This window comes from Salarias fasciatus, unplaced genomic scaffold (genome assembly GCF_902148845.1).
Source record: "Salarias fasciatus unplaced genomic scaffold, fSalaFa1.1, whole genome shotgun sequence".
Lineage (NCBI taxonomy): Eukaryota > Metazoa > Chordata > Actinopteri > Blenniiformes > Blenniidae > Salarias > Salarias fasciatus.
The window spans coordinates 320,862-335,644 of NW_021941392.1; the positions used below are offsets into that span (position 1 = coordinate 320,862).

At 42.9% G+C, this 14,783-nt stretch overlaps 1 protein-coding gene across 1 annotated transcript; it reads left to right on the forward strand.

Moving 5' to 3' along the window:
* Positions 1-630: 630 nt before the first annotated feature.
* Positions 631-7,861, forward strand: LOC115385562 (macrophage mannose receptor 1-like). Its single transcript, XM_030087630.1, has 5 exons — positions 631-703; positions 1,120-1,497; positions 3,291-3,626; positions 6,779-6,867; positions 7,312-7,861. The coding sequence occupies exons 1-5, from the start codon at positions 667-669 to the stop codon at positions 7,444-7,446; spliced, it is 975 nt and encodes a 324-aa protein (XP_029943490.1). The 5' UTR covers positions 631-666; the 3' UTR covers positions 7,447-7,861.
* The last annotated feature ends 6,922 nt before the right edge of the window (positions 7,862-14,783 follow it).

The following is a 14,783-nucleotide window of genomic DNA, read 5'->3' on the forward strand; positions in this document are numbered from 1 at the left end:
ACTAAAATTTTATTTTGCTGAAAATCAGCTCTCTTCTTGAATTTGATGTGATTTAAATGACTCATGCAAAATTAGATAAAGTCTGAATAAGCTTGAGTTAGCACTGGGGTTGTTCAGTGTAATGAGTTTTATATATAACAGTATGTTGAATAAATGTCAACTCTAAATCGTGTTAAATCAACTTTATATCAAGTGTTGACTTTCAACACTGATCAAGAGTTTGCATAGAGGGTAAAAGGTCAACTCCAAAAGCAGTTATTTTAACTCCCGTCTTGGAACCAATCACACACCTACACTGAGACTGAGTTTATTCAACTCACATGGAGATTAATCCGTAAAGATCAAATTTTTCTGTGCACTTTTCTTTATTTTACCAATGTAAACTCTACAGGACACATTTTTCACTCTACATTCTGGTCTTTAAGCAACCTGAATTTGGCTTCACAATATAACAAAGAAACTGTATTTCACATATAGCATGTTGTGAGGTTATTGATGTCTGATCTCAGTTCTCTTTGTGTTGTCTGTGACTCTGATTAAAACACAAATATTAGCAGTTACTTTCACTGGAAAAAAAATGTTATTTCGAATAATTTCTACAACCTTGTTGTCTTTCTCCTGCTGGGAAACAGAAGAAGAGTGAAGAGAAGCTGAATCATCACTGTCATGGACAGACAACATGTTTGGTTCACACTCTTATCAGGTCGGTGAGACTTTACTGATGAAAGATGAGACTTTCTACATCACTCAGTGTGTGTGGATGTGTTGCTCGATAACTCTTCATGAATGATGTGAATCAGAACAACAAATCTGCACTTCAACATTTAAAACTGGGTCAAGTAAAACTTGAAAGCCTCTAAAACGAGCACTAGAGCTCTTTATTTAATGTGACAGCCGAACATTTTCCAGGCCTCAGTCACACATGAACTTACATTAGAAAAATTATTTTTCCATTAACAGTGCTGTGAGAATGATTTCATAGCTGACCTTTATCTGCATGTGTGTTTATGTGCACCTCACCGTCCAGTGGATTAAAGAATACAAACCAGCAACATAACAAAAACAACAATATTTAAAATAAAGCCTTTCGATAACCTGACTTTCTTCCCATAATCCCAGGTCTTTGTTTCCTCCCAGCCTGTTTCCTGCACAAATACTTCTTGATTGAGAAAGCAAAGTCGTGGTCTGAAGCCCAGGACTACTGCAAGGAAAGATACTCAAACCTGGCCATTGTTCGGAACGCAAAAGACATGGAGCAGCTGGTGGACGTTTCCCAACCTTATCTTAAGATACGGGTGTGGATCGGACTGCGGCACGAGCTGTCCAACTGGACGTGGTCACAGGGGGAGGGAAATTATGTTGGAGCAGAGTTCATGAAGTGGGCTCCAGGTGAACCTGATGACCGCACACAGGGTAAAGAGAACTGTGCCTTCGCAAGGAATGGCTTCTGGCATGACGCCCCATGCAGTGAGGAAGAAAGCTTTGTCTGCTCCAATGGTAAGAAAATCACATTTTAGCAACATGTCATGTCAGTAATACCACACCTGATGATTTCTGTTTCCAGGCAGCAGTGTCAAGTGACAACACAAAGCTTCTGTTGTGTTTTGTGGTTTTCTGTGACGATGGTGTTCAGAGTCACAGATCCTGAGGGTGGAAGGCCCCTGACACAGAGCACAGAGTCAGACACACATCTGAAACACAAGCTGAGTTAGAGGAAAGCACAGCAAGCCATGATGTGAAGCGAAAACTCATAAAGTACAGCAGTGGTTCTCAAATTAGGGTTTGCCTTAACCTGGCAGTACTTGAAATGCTACATGAGATTTAGAATAAAAAATTAAATTTAGCAACAACTCAAAAATGCTTCGTAAAATGTATTTATTCAGTAATACTTCCATAAAATATGGATGTAAGTTTATAAACTTAATTTCATTTCAAGTTAGCTATTCCATTTCATCACCATGAACCCAGAGGTCCCCCACACCATGATGGTTTGACCCTACCTGGTGTGTATGCCACATAGCATCAACTATCAATCCACTGTCAGTGTTGCAGTGTAGCGTACAGTAATGGAGTTTTTAGTCTTCGTTAAAGCGTAGCTGTAATGCTGCTAAAAACACAGAGGAACAGGTGCCAAATAAGGCAAAACAGTCAGAGACAGGATACTGAAGAAGACGTGTTGATGGGATTTAAGGCATGGACTTCCTCCCTGTCACCACAGTTCCAGCCGAGACATGCTGGAGAAAAACGAAAGTTTGTGTGCCCTTTTATGATGGCTCAGCGCAAAATTCGCAAGCCAGCTCGGGCCGCGTAGTCATATTTTCGACAGGCACAGAAGAGGGTTTCTGACGGGTCAGCTGCGCTTGCGCTGAGATGGGCGTGGCCGCGCACCAGGGGGAGGTGTCGACAGATTCAGCTGGGTGCAGTGATAATTGCGTGCAGAAGGTGTGCGACGGCTGGGGAGTGGACGGTCTGGTGATAATTGGTCTGAGAAAACCTCAGAGGCAGGTTTCCAGCTTGTCAGTGTCGTAAATCACTGAATAAACAAGGAGTCCCAGACAGTGTGTTATAAGTGAGAAGAGTTATTTTGACCACAAACTTAACTAATATATTCAGTAAGAATGTGATTTTTTTTTTTTTTTTTTTTGGTACAATGGCTGCAATTGAATTTTCAGGTTTAAAAAACACAACTGTGATCTATTAAAGTTATTGTTGAAGAAGACACTAATATCACTAACAAATATTCTTTTGATATTGTAATCGCACAGACACTCATCAGTTAGCTTGACTGAATTTTACACTCATCATTGCAAAACTCCAGTTTGTGGATTGCATTTGAGCTCAAGGATGAACCACACTCATTTTTTAAAGGACAAGTACGACAACCTTTAGCTCCTACCTGATACTGAGTACCTATTGGAGTACTTATTAAATACAACTGACCCCAACAACAGTCTCAGGGATGGGACCGATCATCTGCATGCAGTGACGGGATGATGTTACTGTCACTTCCCCACCATCAGGAGAGATATTCGGTTACATCTCCTGCTCCAAATGTCTCTGCTGATTAAGTTTCTGGTGTTGTGCCAATTATCTGTCACTTCCTTTTGATATTTTAGTTGAACAGAATTTGCAGCCTGTCTTAGTCCTGTCATTGTCATTATGAACAAAAAAATCCACAGACTGTTGCGTGGTATTTGCACGCTGTAGCGGGGAGCTTCTCCTAGTACGAGTATTGGCATCTGTGCATTCCTGCACATGTATCCCGTACATGTACCTTCTCATATTTGCAGGATCATCGGTCACTCCCAGGTTCTTTTTGATGGACATGAAGTTGAGCAAGAGCAACGCCCAAAGGCACTGCAGGAGGAACTTCACTGACCTGGCCAGTGTGACCAATGAAGCTGAAAATGAAGAGCTGAAGTCCCTCACAGCGGGCGTCGGCCACTGGATCAGCCTCTTCAGAGCCCCGTGGAAGTGGCCAGATGAGAGTCACATGTCTTTCTCCAAGTGGAACGCGACTCTAGAGGAACCAAACGGAGGCATTCAAACTCCCTGTGTGACGGTCCGTAGAGGAGCCTGGGAGGACGATGACTGCGAGCAACAGTTATTCTTTGTCTGTCAAATTGGTGAGTTCTGTTTCTGCTTTGCTTCAAAGACATATGTGTGAGATTGTCTTTCTGTGTAGAGTTTACACTCCCAGTATGTCTGGTTTTCCTCTTTTCTCGTGTGACCATAACTCTTTTTCAGCGATAACTGCCAATACTGATGGTGTTTCAGAGTGAAGTTACCCTTTTTTTTTTTTCTTTTTTTTTTTTTTTAAAAAAAGACTGTTTTCATTGGGCTCTTTATGAGTTTGCCTTCACCTTATTGAGGAGGGTTCGCTATCAATGATTCATTGATATCAGAATCAAAAGTCAGGTTGCAGTATAAATTCACAATTTCAGTGAAAAAAACAAAAGTTACGAGTGCAACTATGGTTCTATGAATCCCGGCTGACCGCCAGCGGCAGTGCTGAAAGCACTGGAATGTTCCCTTTGCGCATGCGCAGTTCAAGTATGTATACCAACAATATCACTTGTGACCCCTGGGTGACCTAGGATCAACCATATGTTCCAGTGTCCAACCCCAGGTTGTTATTCCTACAGAACCTTCTTGCATGATCACAAGGATTCTGAGTGACAGAATGCTCTTCCAGGATTCATAGAACCTTAGTTACACTTGTAACTTTCATTCTATTTCATCCCAACTGACCGCCAGAGGTGGTGCTGTAAACACTAGAATGACGTATACCGACTTAGTGATGAGGAATCCCTGAGACCGACCTCACTGAGAAGCCTCTGCAGAGCCACAGACCACACCCAGTGAATGGGAAGTGGTGGCATTCATGCTGCACCACCTAGAAAAAAGGTGCCAGCGTCACCCAGGAGGCAGCAGCATGGATATGGTCCAGGGTACTCCCCTCAGGGTGGCCCACGGCATGGGCACCGCTCTGGTGGAGTGGCAGCACACCAGATGCTAGAAGGTGGTTTGCCACCTGCTAAGAATAAAAGTGAAAGGCATCCATCTTCCAGTGGGAGAAGCGCCACTTTGAGAGAGCAGAGCCCCCGTCAGGACTTCCATAACATCCCAAGCTGTTCGGAGGAACGAATGTCCGAGGTGGTGTCAATATAGTGGCCCAGGGCTCTTTCTGGGCACAAGAGTTCCGCCTGGTCCTAAGGGACGCTTGACAGGGAGCCACGACATGCAAGCCTCAGTAACCTTACTGTCTGCTAGGATGTTAAAAATAAATCTCTCACCTGCAGGAGACGCTGCATCGGCTTAACTGTCTTAGGTGAACAGGACCAGCATCATGTCGCAGCCTTTAGTACGGCAAATAGGCAGCTCCGAACGACACAGTTGCAAGGTTTCCAGGAGACAGAGCTTCATGATGCCGTACAGGCTGGTCCCGTAATCTTAAAGCTGTATGCAAACTAAAGAGAACTAAGAGAAAAGGAACCGAACCTGGGGTTGGAAAACAGAACTTATGGTTGTTCCTGTGCCACCCAGGGGTCACAAGTGTCGCTGTTGGTATGCATCAGGGGTACCCAACCATTCAAGGAGTGTCACCAGGTAGACCGCGAGGTGCAGGGGGAAAAAAAACAAAAGAAGAGAGTAATGTGCGAGCGAGCGAGTGTGTGCGTGCGCACGCAGCGCTTCATGCATGAGAAACAGCGGTGCAGCTGCGGGGGTGGCTCCCCCCCTCCCCCCTTCTTCTTCTTCTTCTTCTTCTTCTTCTTCTTTTTATTCCAGCAGACTAGGCACAACTCGGTGCATTGCTGCCACACACAGGTGATTTGCGCTATTACAGCTTCATCTTCTGGGGCCGAAATCCTGCTGTACAGACCCGTTCTCAAAAGAAAGTGAACTGCTGCCCGTGCAAACTCCCTCTCACTCAATCCCTCACCCAGTATTGTTGCAAGTGAAAATGTTTTTAGTCCCAACTTTTCGAAATTTAGAAACAATGTTTTCCTCCGTTCTGTGTAGGCTGGACATTTCATTATGACATAACTCACTGACTCTGAGGATTCCTCATCAGGATGTTTCCCTATAACCCCCCCCCCCACGAGGTAGATCCTGAGGGCTTAGCAATTTGAAAAGTAGATCTTGGGTCAAAAAAGGTTGGGCACCCCTGGTATACATACTCGCACTACACTTGCGTGAAAAGGAACATTCCAGTGCTTACAGCACTGCCTCTGGTGTTCAGGAGGAATGAAATAGATCTGCATTGACTCACTCAGTTTTCAGGTGAATTTTAGTTGTTTTAAATCAGCATCCAGTTTGGTCTGTACAGGTACAAAACTTTACATGTTAAATGCAAGTCAGAAAAGACCATGAGGATTCCCTAAGTGAGGATTTACACAAGATAAACTTCCAATTTAAATTGTGTTCTCTTGTGTGTTCAGTGGTTCTGAGCACCGCTGTTGTTTAAATGTGCCCTAAAGCTCTGTCAGTCTGGTTCAATGTGATGCTTTAACTGTAATTTGGAGTCTGAGGCTGGAGTATTTTCACTCTGACATTTAAAGTTCATACACTGGCTTCAAATCAGAGACTCACGGCCCGAACGCACTGGACGCGGAAGCGTCGCACGCGGCTTCTGCAGCGCGCCCTCTGCAGCGCGCCCTCTGCAGCGCGCCCTCTGCAGCGCGCCCTCTGCAGCGCGCCCTCTGCAGCGCGCCCTCTGCAGCGCGCCCTCTGCAGCGCGCCCGCTCCGCTTCGTTCTATTTTTCACATGAGCCGCAAGCGCCGGGAGCACCATATGTCAAGCTGGATCAAGCAGATCAGACCAGACAGGAAGTCGGAAACAGAAAAGGCAAGAGAATCCGGTCAATTTCCAAAATAAATTAAATGACGATTAGTTACGGACGGTGTTGCTCGTCCGTCTATAATTTGTCACTTGGGTCTAATCACAAGAGAGATGGACACACACACACACACACACACACACACACACACACACACACACACACACACACACACACACACACACACAGTGACAGAGATTCACGTGATGCAGAAAAAAAGAGGACAGGAGGAGAAAAAGTCTCTTCACAGGTCACCAAAACACACACATCCATACTGGCAGAGTATGAGCGCAGGCAGCAGACACGCCTCCAGTGCGAACAGCCAAGCGCTGGTGCGGAGACGCTTTAGCGTCCAGTGCGTTCCCGACGTCAGACGTTTTGTAAGAATCAAATGAATCTTTCATTATTCTGGACTTTCTTCTCTGTCTTTGATAAAGAGATTCATATGAAGAAGGTCAAGTTAAAAGGAACCACTGAGAATTTATCACTGAACCTGGAGGATGAAGCAGAAGCCATCTTACAGCAGGTACCAGTCACCTTTGACCTAGACTGTTGTCCTTGTTAAACCCAGTTTCAGGTGTTTTTTCACTTATCTTTAAAGGAAAATACCAACATATATGACAGTGACCTGTCTCACAGACCTGACAATGCTAGACCAATTGCTGTTTTCTGAAGGACACTGATTGTCTAAGAATGGGCTCCTCAAGGATGAAGTTCTCATATCTTGGACAGAAAGCCTGCAATGTAATAAAATGGGACTATCCTTATAGCCATCTATGTAGGAACTCATTAAAGTAACATGAAACACGTCCAACAGTGTAAATCCTTCAGTTAGACTCCAGTGTAGTCAAGAAAACAGCTTCAACCGTTTTCCTGAGGGGTGAAACGTCGACCAGATCAAATGACTGGGTCTGATTGACATGATCCAGCTTCTTGGAGATCCCCGATCAGGAATGTTTGTGTTTCTTAGTTGAACCAGACAGTGACGGATCTCGGACTGACACAAGCAGTGAAGCTGACCTGGATGAAGCAGCCTGATGGGAAGATCTTCCACCAAGACAAAGAAGAGGTGAAGTCCAAGGAGAACACCTGCACCGTTACATGAGTTTAAGAATCAGCTTCATGATCTTTTCTCTTCTGCATGTGATCATTTTAATTCTATCTGACATGTGTCAGTTGTTCAGACACAAAGATAATGACGAAGATTAAGTGAGGACACAATTCACTTTTTGTTTGTCAATCAGCTCAAAAAAGTTGTAATTTGACTGGTTTCCCATTTCTTCTGAAGGAGTACAAGCTGAGTATTGTGCACAAAAACATAAGTTGCAGCTGATCTGCAAATTTGACAAAATGAGGATTTTTTTCCAGACAGATATGCAGAATAACCTGTGATCATATGTTAGTCAATCTGCAAAATCGATCATTTGAAGAGAACGTGTAGAAGAGTGCTTAGAGTGTTCCCTGAAAGAATAACAAAGAAATGACATGACTTATGATTTGATAGTATCATGTGTTTTGAAGAGACGGTTACTGTCATTGGTTGTTTTGATGATTTTTTTATTTTTCTTTTGTGAGATTGATAAAAAAAAGCAACACAAAGTTATTTCACAATTTCCCACTGTGCAAATGAAAAAGTTTTAAATAAAATACCATGCTGAATCTCACTGGTGTGCTGCTTGAGGTTGGAGTCGACAATTTCTGCTGTGTGAAAATCACAGGAAGTCGGCTTGAAATGAGAGGAGAAAAGAACAAGGAAGTGCATGAAGCAAAACACTTACTGCCCCATTCTACAGGATGCATGCTCGCTCTGCTCGATTCCGCTCCACTGTGGACCGTCCCCTAATTATATGAGAAACCCAACGTCCATATGTCTGTGAGATGCATGAGATCACTGGATTATCGCAATTTTGTCATGATGGGTTTTCTTATTATTTAAATCAAAGTTTTTGTAGAACAACTTCAAAGTGTAAAGACAACTTACCATAAACCAGTACAGAAATAAACACTCACAATTATGCAGTGTTGTGCTAGCTACTGGAAAATAGTAAGTGGTTACAGTTAATTTTTATGTCATGAAAAAAGTAACTCAGTAACTCAGTTACTTAAACCAAAAGTAATGCATTACTGAAAAATTAACTTTTTAGTTGCTTATAAGCATTTTTCCAGTGCTCTCAATAAATAAAGGTTGACTGATTGAACTCCCCTGTAGCCCTTATTTCAATCTGTACTGATGTTATGTTACAAAGTGTTGAAGAAACCGACCATTTCAGTTCATTTGCATCCACATCACTGAATCTAACTACTAACTAGCCACGGAATATTATCCACTGTGCACCAACACAGACACCAAAGTAGTTTTCAATGCCTATTTATTTTATTCAACAACAGCCTACAAAAAATTAAAATGGCTTAAAGATTAAGGAGTTTGCACGTTTTATGCCCCTGCAGGCCTTGGGCGTAATGCAGCTTAGTGAAACACTCGTGCCTGTGGCTCGCGTGCACAGAAGAGGGGAACTCCTTCCTCGCTTTTTTAGTAGCGCTAAAAGTCCGTTAGTAAGATTAAAGTTTCTTTTACCTGGTGGAGTCTGTGCTGGAGCTGTGGCAGTGCTAGAAGCCAGTCTTTTCTTACTTTCTGGAAGATCCTGCTCAGTTGTTTCTCGCTAAGTATCTGGTGGAGTAATGGCGGACAAAACGAAACTTAACTCCATCAGGCCAGCCGGAGCACTAATTACGTCATTCCTTTCAAATTCTCCCCAAAAAATATTCTGGTGCCGGACCGGCACTGCAACTTTCAAGTGACAATTTAGCGCTGTTAGAGGTACTTGTAATGAATATGTCAGGGCACATTGTACACATCATTAAAAATGTGTAACATATTTATGGTGGAAAATAAGTATTTTTAAGGTTGTAAAACTCCTTAATGCACCTTTAAAGCAAATATAGACATTCTGATATAATCTATTATTCAGAATCAAGTTGGACAAAGTAGCGTGTTTTCACTCAGCACCTAAGAACTTCTGTTAAAGACAATGAATGAAATATGAAATGTATACTGATGTATAACACCATATGCATATCAATACAAAAATAGCCAATTATATCACAGGGGAAACAAAAAAAAAATCCCCTTTGCAAAATGGAAACAATATGTGCAAAATGCACATCAAGAAAAAAGACAAAAACAATGAGCAATGTGCTGCGGAAACGCACAATGAGGATAAATGTGCATGTTTCAAATTTAAAAAAAATTACAAAATATCACAGAAATAGTAACTATTTGCCATTCGCGTGCCTCTTGCTCTGCAGTGCGCACCCGGTGCATCTTAGATCCAAGATGGCGGCGGCCAGGTGCCTGACTATGCAGAGCTCGTTAAGTGACCACTAGGACTTTCAATTGTACCTGAAACTTAATGGGGAGCCAGTGAAGAGCAATTAAAATTGGAGTCACATGGGACCTTGGAGGGAAGTTAAACAGCAAGCTAAACACTATGCTAGCCTCTAGCGGTACTACCCAAAACTTAACATCGGAGCCATTGGTGAGTCAGTGAAACCTTCAAAAATATTATTTTTATCAGAATGCTGTGGTCTTAAACACCTGGCTATTTGAATGTGCCTTGTGTTGCCCTCAACTATAAGAGACCGCCAATTCTATTTAATTCTAATATACATGAATTCCAAAAGATATAGATAGCTGTGTCTATATCTATCTGAATAGATTGTGTAATTTTAGACCAACTGTGTTCATTTTATATTTAAGCTGTATCAAAGATGGTAACTGGTAGCATGAGGTATTGTTTGAATGGTAAAATTACTATCATAAGGGCCCGTCGAGAATGCTCCGCCCCTTCTGTACTGAGACCCACGCTCTGCCTCTGGGTTCAGGTGAGAAGGTGAAGTTACCAACAGAAACGGCACAGCTGCTGTCAGAGAGGTAGGAGGAGAACCACTACAGGGCTGTCCCCGTCACACCCACCCACTGACCGAGTCTCTCTATCAGTATGCCGTGGTCCACTGTATCAAATGCTGACCTGAGATCCAACAGGGCTACCACTGACCAATCTCCTTGTAACCCCCATTACAAATAAACAAAGCACTTAATGATTGAGAAAATGGGTCAATAAATAGGAATAAATAACTTTATTAAAAACATTATAAAAACAGTTAAAAACGTTGTTACATAAACATTGTTATCATTTACATAAGTAATTCATTGGTTTTAATTTTGTTTAAAAAGAAAAAGTATTGTACACTTTTGTTTCAATAAAGTTTTTTCAAACGCGCCCCTCCCCCACCCGCGAGCTGCGTGAGACGGAGAGAGCAGCCGCTGCAGCACGGTGATCCAGCCTGCACGCAGATCAGCCATTAACAGAAAACTACGAGAAATACTAAGAGATATCAGCGCAAAACTGTTGTCTAACCGAACCGGAGGAGGGGTGTGAGCCAAAAAACAGAGTTTTAGCCACTACCAGAAGAGTTTTGGTAAGTTTTATGTCGTTTTTTCCCTGTCTTTGCACAGTGTGCTTTGTCGTTGTAATCAAGGTGTCTATTCACATTCAAAATTGATCAAGACGGTTGAAAACGGCACATTTATGTTTTGTGATTTCATTTGACATGATCTGAGCCTGAAAGTGTTTTATTTTATGTGTTTTGAGTGCATTTTGTGTGAAGAGATGTTGGTTAAGCTGTACTACAGAGCGGTTTGGACAAGGAGTAGCCGCAATTTTGAGTTTCCAGTTAGTCACGTAGCCCTGTGAGACGACTCAGTTTTAGTTTTAGAGAGGTTTTATTTTTACAAATGGACTAAAATTATTTTCTTCATGGCCTGTCCTGCAGGCCAGGTTTCTGATTCCCTCCGGAGGAGTTGGGAGAAGTTTCTGGGATTGAACTTTTCACTGTGACACAGAGGCGAGCCTACCCAAGGAGCAAAAGTCATCGGACTACACTACAACATCACGTGGTCCATTTCTACACAGCCAACACAACCCATGAACTCACTGCCAAGGTTTTGGTAGGAGATTGACATTTTTCTGTGGATCCAAAGACATTAAAGGTGCATTTTCTTCAACGGGACACGTTGCTGAAAGGACATAAGAAGTGTTTGTTAAGCCAAAGGACAGTTAAGAAAAGCTGTTCTGAAGTTGCTTTTGCATTTTGCATTGTCTTTGTTTTGATTTTTCACAATTTTGTAAACTTTAAAGGTGCCATTGGTGTAAACTTGAAAGTTGAAAAACTGATTCGAAAAGTAAAAAGGGTGAACACAGTGAACTTAAAATAGAGCTTAAACCCAAAATTGAGCAGTTTATTTTAGTTTCTAATGAAAAACCCATAAAATTACATGACCGGTCATCTGAACTGAAATTAGATTAAAATATAAAAAGGAAAAAGGAACCAAACTAAACCTTTTGTTTGAGCTTTAACTGAAAGATTAAGTTGAAATCAATTTAAAAGGTTCTTTCAAGGGTGCGTTAACTGAGTTAAGTGCCAGTATTTGTTATTTGTTTTTCTGTCAACTTGTAAATAAATTTATGCCGGCTTTTCCATTTGAATTTAACCTGGCTGTGGTTGTTTATTCATTCACTCACCACTCCGTCGAGCCTATATCTGGTCCAGTAGCTTGATTATCTTTGCCTGACAGCATAGGTGCTACAAATCTTTGGCGAGCCAGCCAGGAGTGGTTCGTGTATGTTCGTGAACCCACATTTATCTGAAATACAGCAGACATGGAAGCCGTGCAAAAGAGTAACGTTAAAATACCAAATTCGCTTCTTATTTCTGGCCTTACTGGCACTGAAGTTGACAAAGAGCTTTTTGACTTTCTCAAACAGTGCGGGTCGTTCCAAGCACTGGTACGCGTAGATCACCCTCACCCAGAGAGGGGCCAACAGTCCATTATTGAGAATGCATCGGGTGCAGCAGTCCAAGCCTTGTCTAAGTTGCTACCCTATACGTTCACTCCAAAAGACAAACCCGACTTACATTTTCTGGTTGAAAGTTTGAGTTCAGTTCACTCACCTGTGGTTAGCAAGACTGCTACTCAGACTTACTTGGCTGAACTGAGGAACATAGCAAAGCTGATTGGCAGAGACCTTGCTGACATACTGAGAGAAGAACTTACCTCCATTAGTCAAGCTGTTGACTCTGACGAACATGATGGTTTGACTGACCCAGTCCCTGATTCAAATGCTCGTGCCAGCCCTTTGCAAGAGGACCCACCAGCCATTGGACCAGTCCATCAACAAACCCATGCTGCTGTTGTGAGTCCCCCGCCCGAGTCAGTGAATGCCAAGACACCAACTCCTAGCCCTTCTGATGTCAATCCACCAGAGCTTCAAAAAGTGATAGTTGAAACATGTTCTGAGAACTGTAGATTTCAGTGCACAAATGAACACGCCATTCAGATTAAGGCTGTTCTCAGGGCGCAATCCCCGTCCGAACAACGAAGTGGATTATGAAAGCTGGCGATCAAGTGTTGAACTCCTTCTCAAAGATCCCAAGCAACCTGATTCATTCAAGTCAAGAAGGCTCCTGGATAGTCTCTCTTCACCTGCCGTTGATCTAGTAAAACACTTACCTGCAGAATCGCCTCCTCTCACTTACCTGAAGATCCTCGATTCTGCTTTCGGCACGGTAGAAGACGGCGACGATCTCTTTGCCAAATACCTCAACACCATGCAAAAATAATGGTGAAGAACCCTCATCTTACCTCCAGAGACTTCAGGTCATGCTGAATACAACATTCATCAGGGGTGGTGTCCCTGCAGGCGACCTTGACAAACAGCTGTTAAAGCAATTCATCAGAGGCTGTTGGGACAACGATCTAATAGCAGAGCTTCAACTTGAACAAAAAAAGCAAACTCCACCTACCTTCGCAGAACTCCTTCTCATGCTCTGAACTGCTGAAAAGAGACGCGCATCCAAAACGTCACGCATGAAACTGCACTTGAACACAGCAAAGCCAAAGGTGTTCTCCCATTATCAATGTGCCCAGTCCCGAAGTCCAGAACGCCAGTCATCTAAAGCTGTTGATCCCCTGTCAGAAATAAAAGACCTCAAAAAGCAAATAGCCAGTTTGCAGTCTCACCTTGCATCACTCACAAATAAAGACTCAGAAAACAAAGAGAACAAACCAAGAGCCCCAAGTTCAACAAAGCCAAAGATCCCTTCTGAAAGCATCAAAGCTCACAAATCGCAGTCCTCAGAGCAAAGATCTAACAATCACCCGAGCAATCGTCCTAAGCCATGGTACTGCTTCAGATGTGGGGAGGATGGACATATCAAGCCGCAGTGCGAAAACGAGCCAAACTCTCCCCTTGTCGCAGAAAAAAGGAAACTGTTAAAAGAAAAGCAGATGGCATTGGACAAAGCAAATGGACAAGAACGCAACTCATTAAACTAGACACAGCTTCAGTTATGGGACAAACTGGAGCTGAAGGAAAGTCGTAGTGTCCCGAGAGAAAGAAAATACGTGTCTTCAACTGCCACACTCAAGCTGAAAAGTCCATTTCTCTTCCCAAAGGTCTTGTCAGAGCAAGATGTACTGCTCAAGTCTTAATCAACGATCACGTGTGCAGCTGTTTATTGGATACGGGCTCGCAAGTGACAACAATAACCCAGTCCTTCTATGAAGAAAAACTGTCTTACTTACCTGTCCACAATTTAAATGACCTGTTGGAAGTCGAAGGTGCCAACGGCCAGAATGTCCCCTACCTCGGCTTGATTGAGACTGCTGTCACCTTTCCAAAAAGCTCGCTGGGTGCAGACATCGAGTTGCCAACATTAGCCTTGATTGTTCCCAACTTGAATTCCAACTCACCTGCACTGCTGATAGGCACAAACACATTGGACATCCTGTACGAGCAGTATGGACTGGTTGCTGAGCCCAAAGACAGACACTCAATCCCGTATGATTACAAGGTCGTCCTCAAAACACTTGCGGCCAGAAAAAGACAATCAGTTGAATCAAGATTGAGTGAAGTGAAACTGAAAAAAAAAAAAAAAAGAAGTGAAACTGAACAGCACAGACTGTGAAACTACTGGGGTTGGACATACAAACGTTTTGGAAGGATCAGTCACATGCAGAGTACCTGAAACTGGAAAGTGGGTGACTGTCGAAGTGCCAACCACAAGCTTCTTACCTGGTGGTCTCCTTGTGAAAGATGGGTTCGCGACTCTCCCATCCAAGCTTCCCCACCGCGTTACCAGTCATCCTCAGAAACGAATCCAATCACGCTATCACACTCACTCCAAAGACTGTCATAGCAGAGATCCACGCAATCCAAAGTGTCCAGCCTGCAAACAACAAAACAATAAAAGCCAAGCATGAAACCAAATCAAATCTTCAGTTTGAATTTGCCGATTCCCCAGTCTCCAGTGAGTGGAAACAAAGGATAACAGACAAGCTAAACTCAATGCCAGAGGTCTTTGCCCAGCACGAGCTTGATT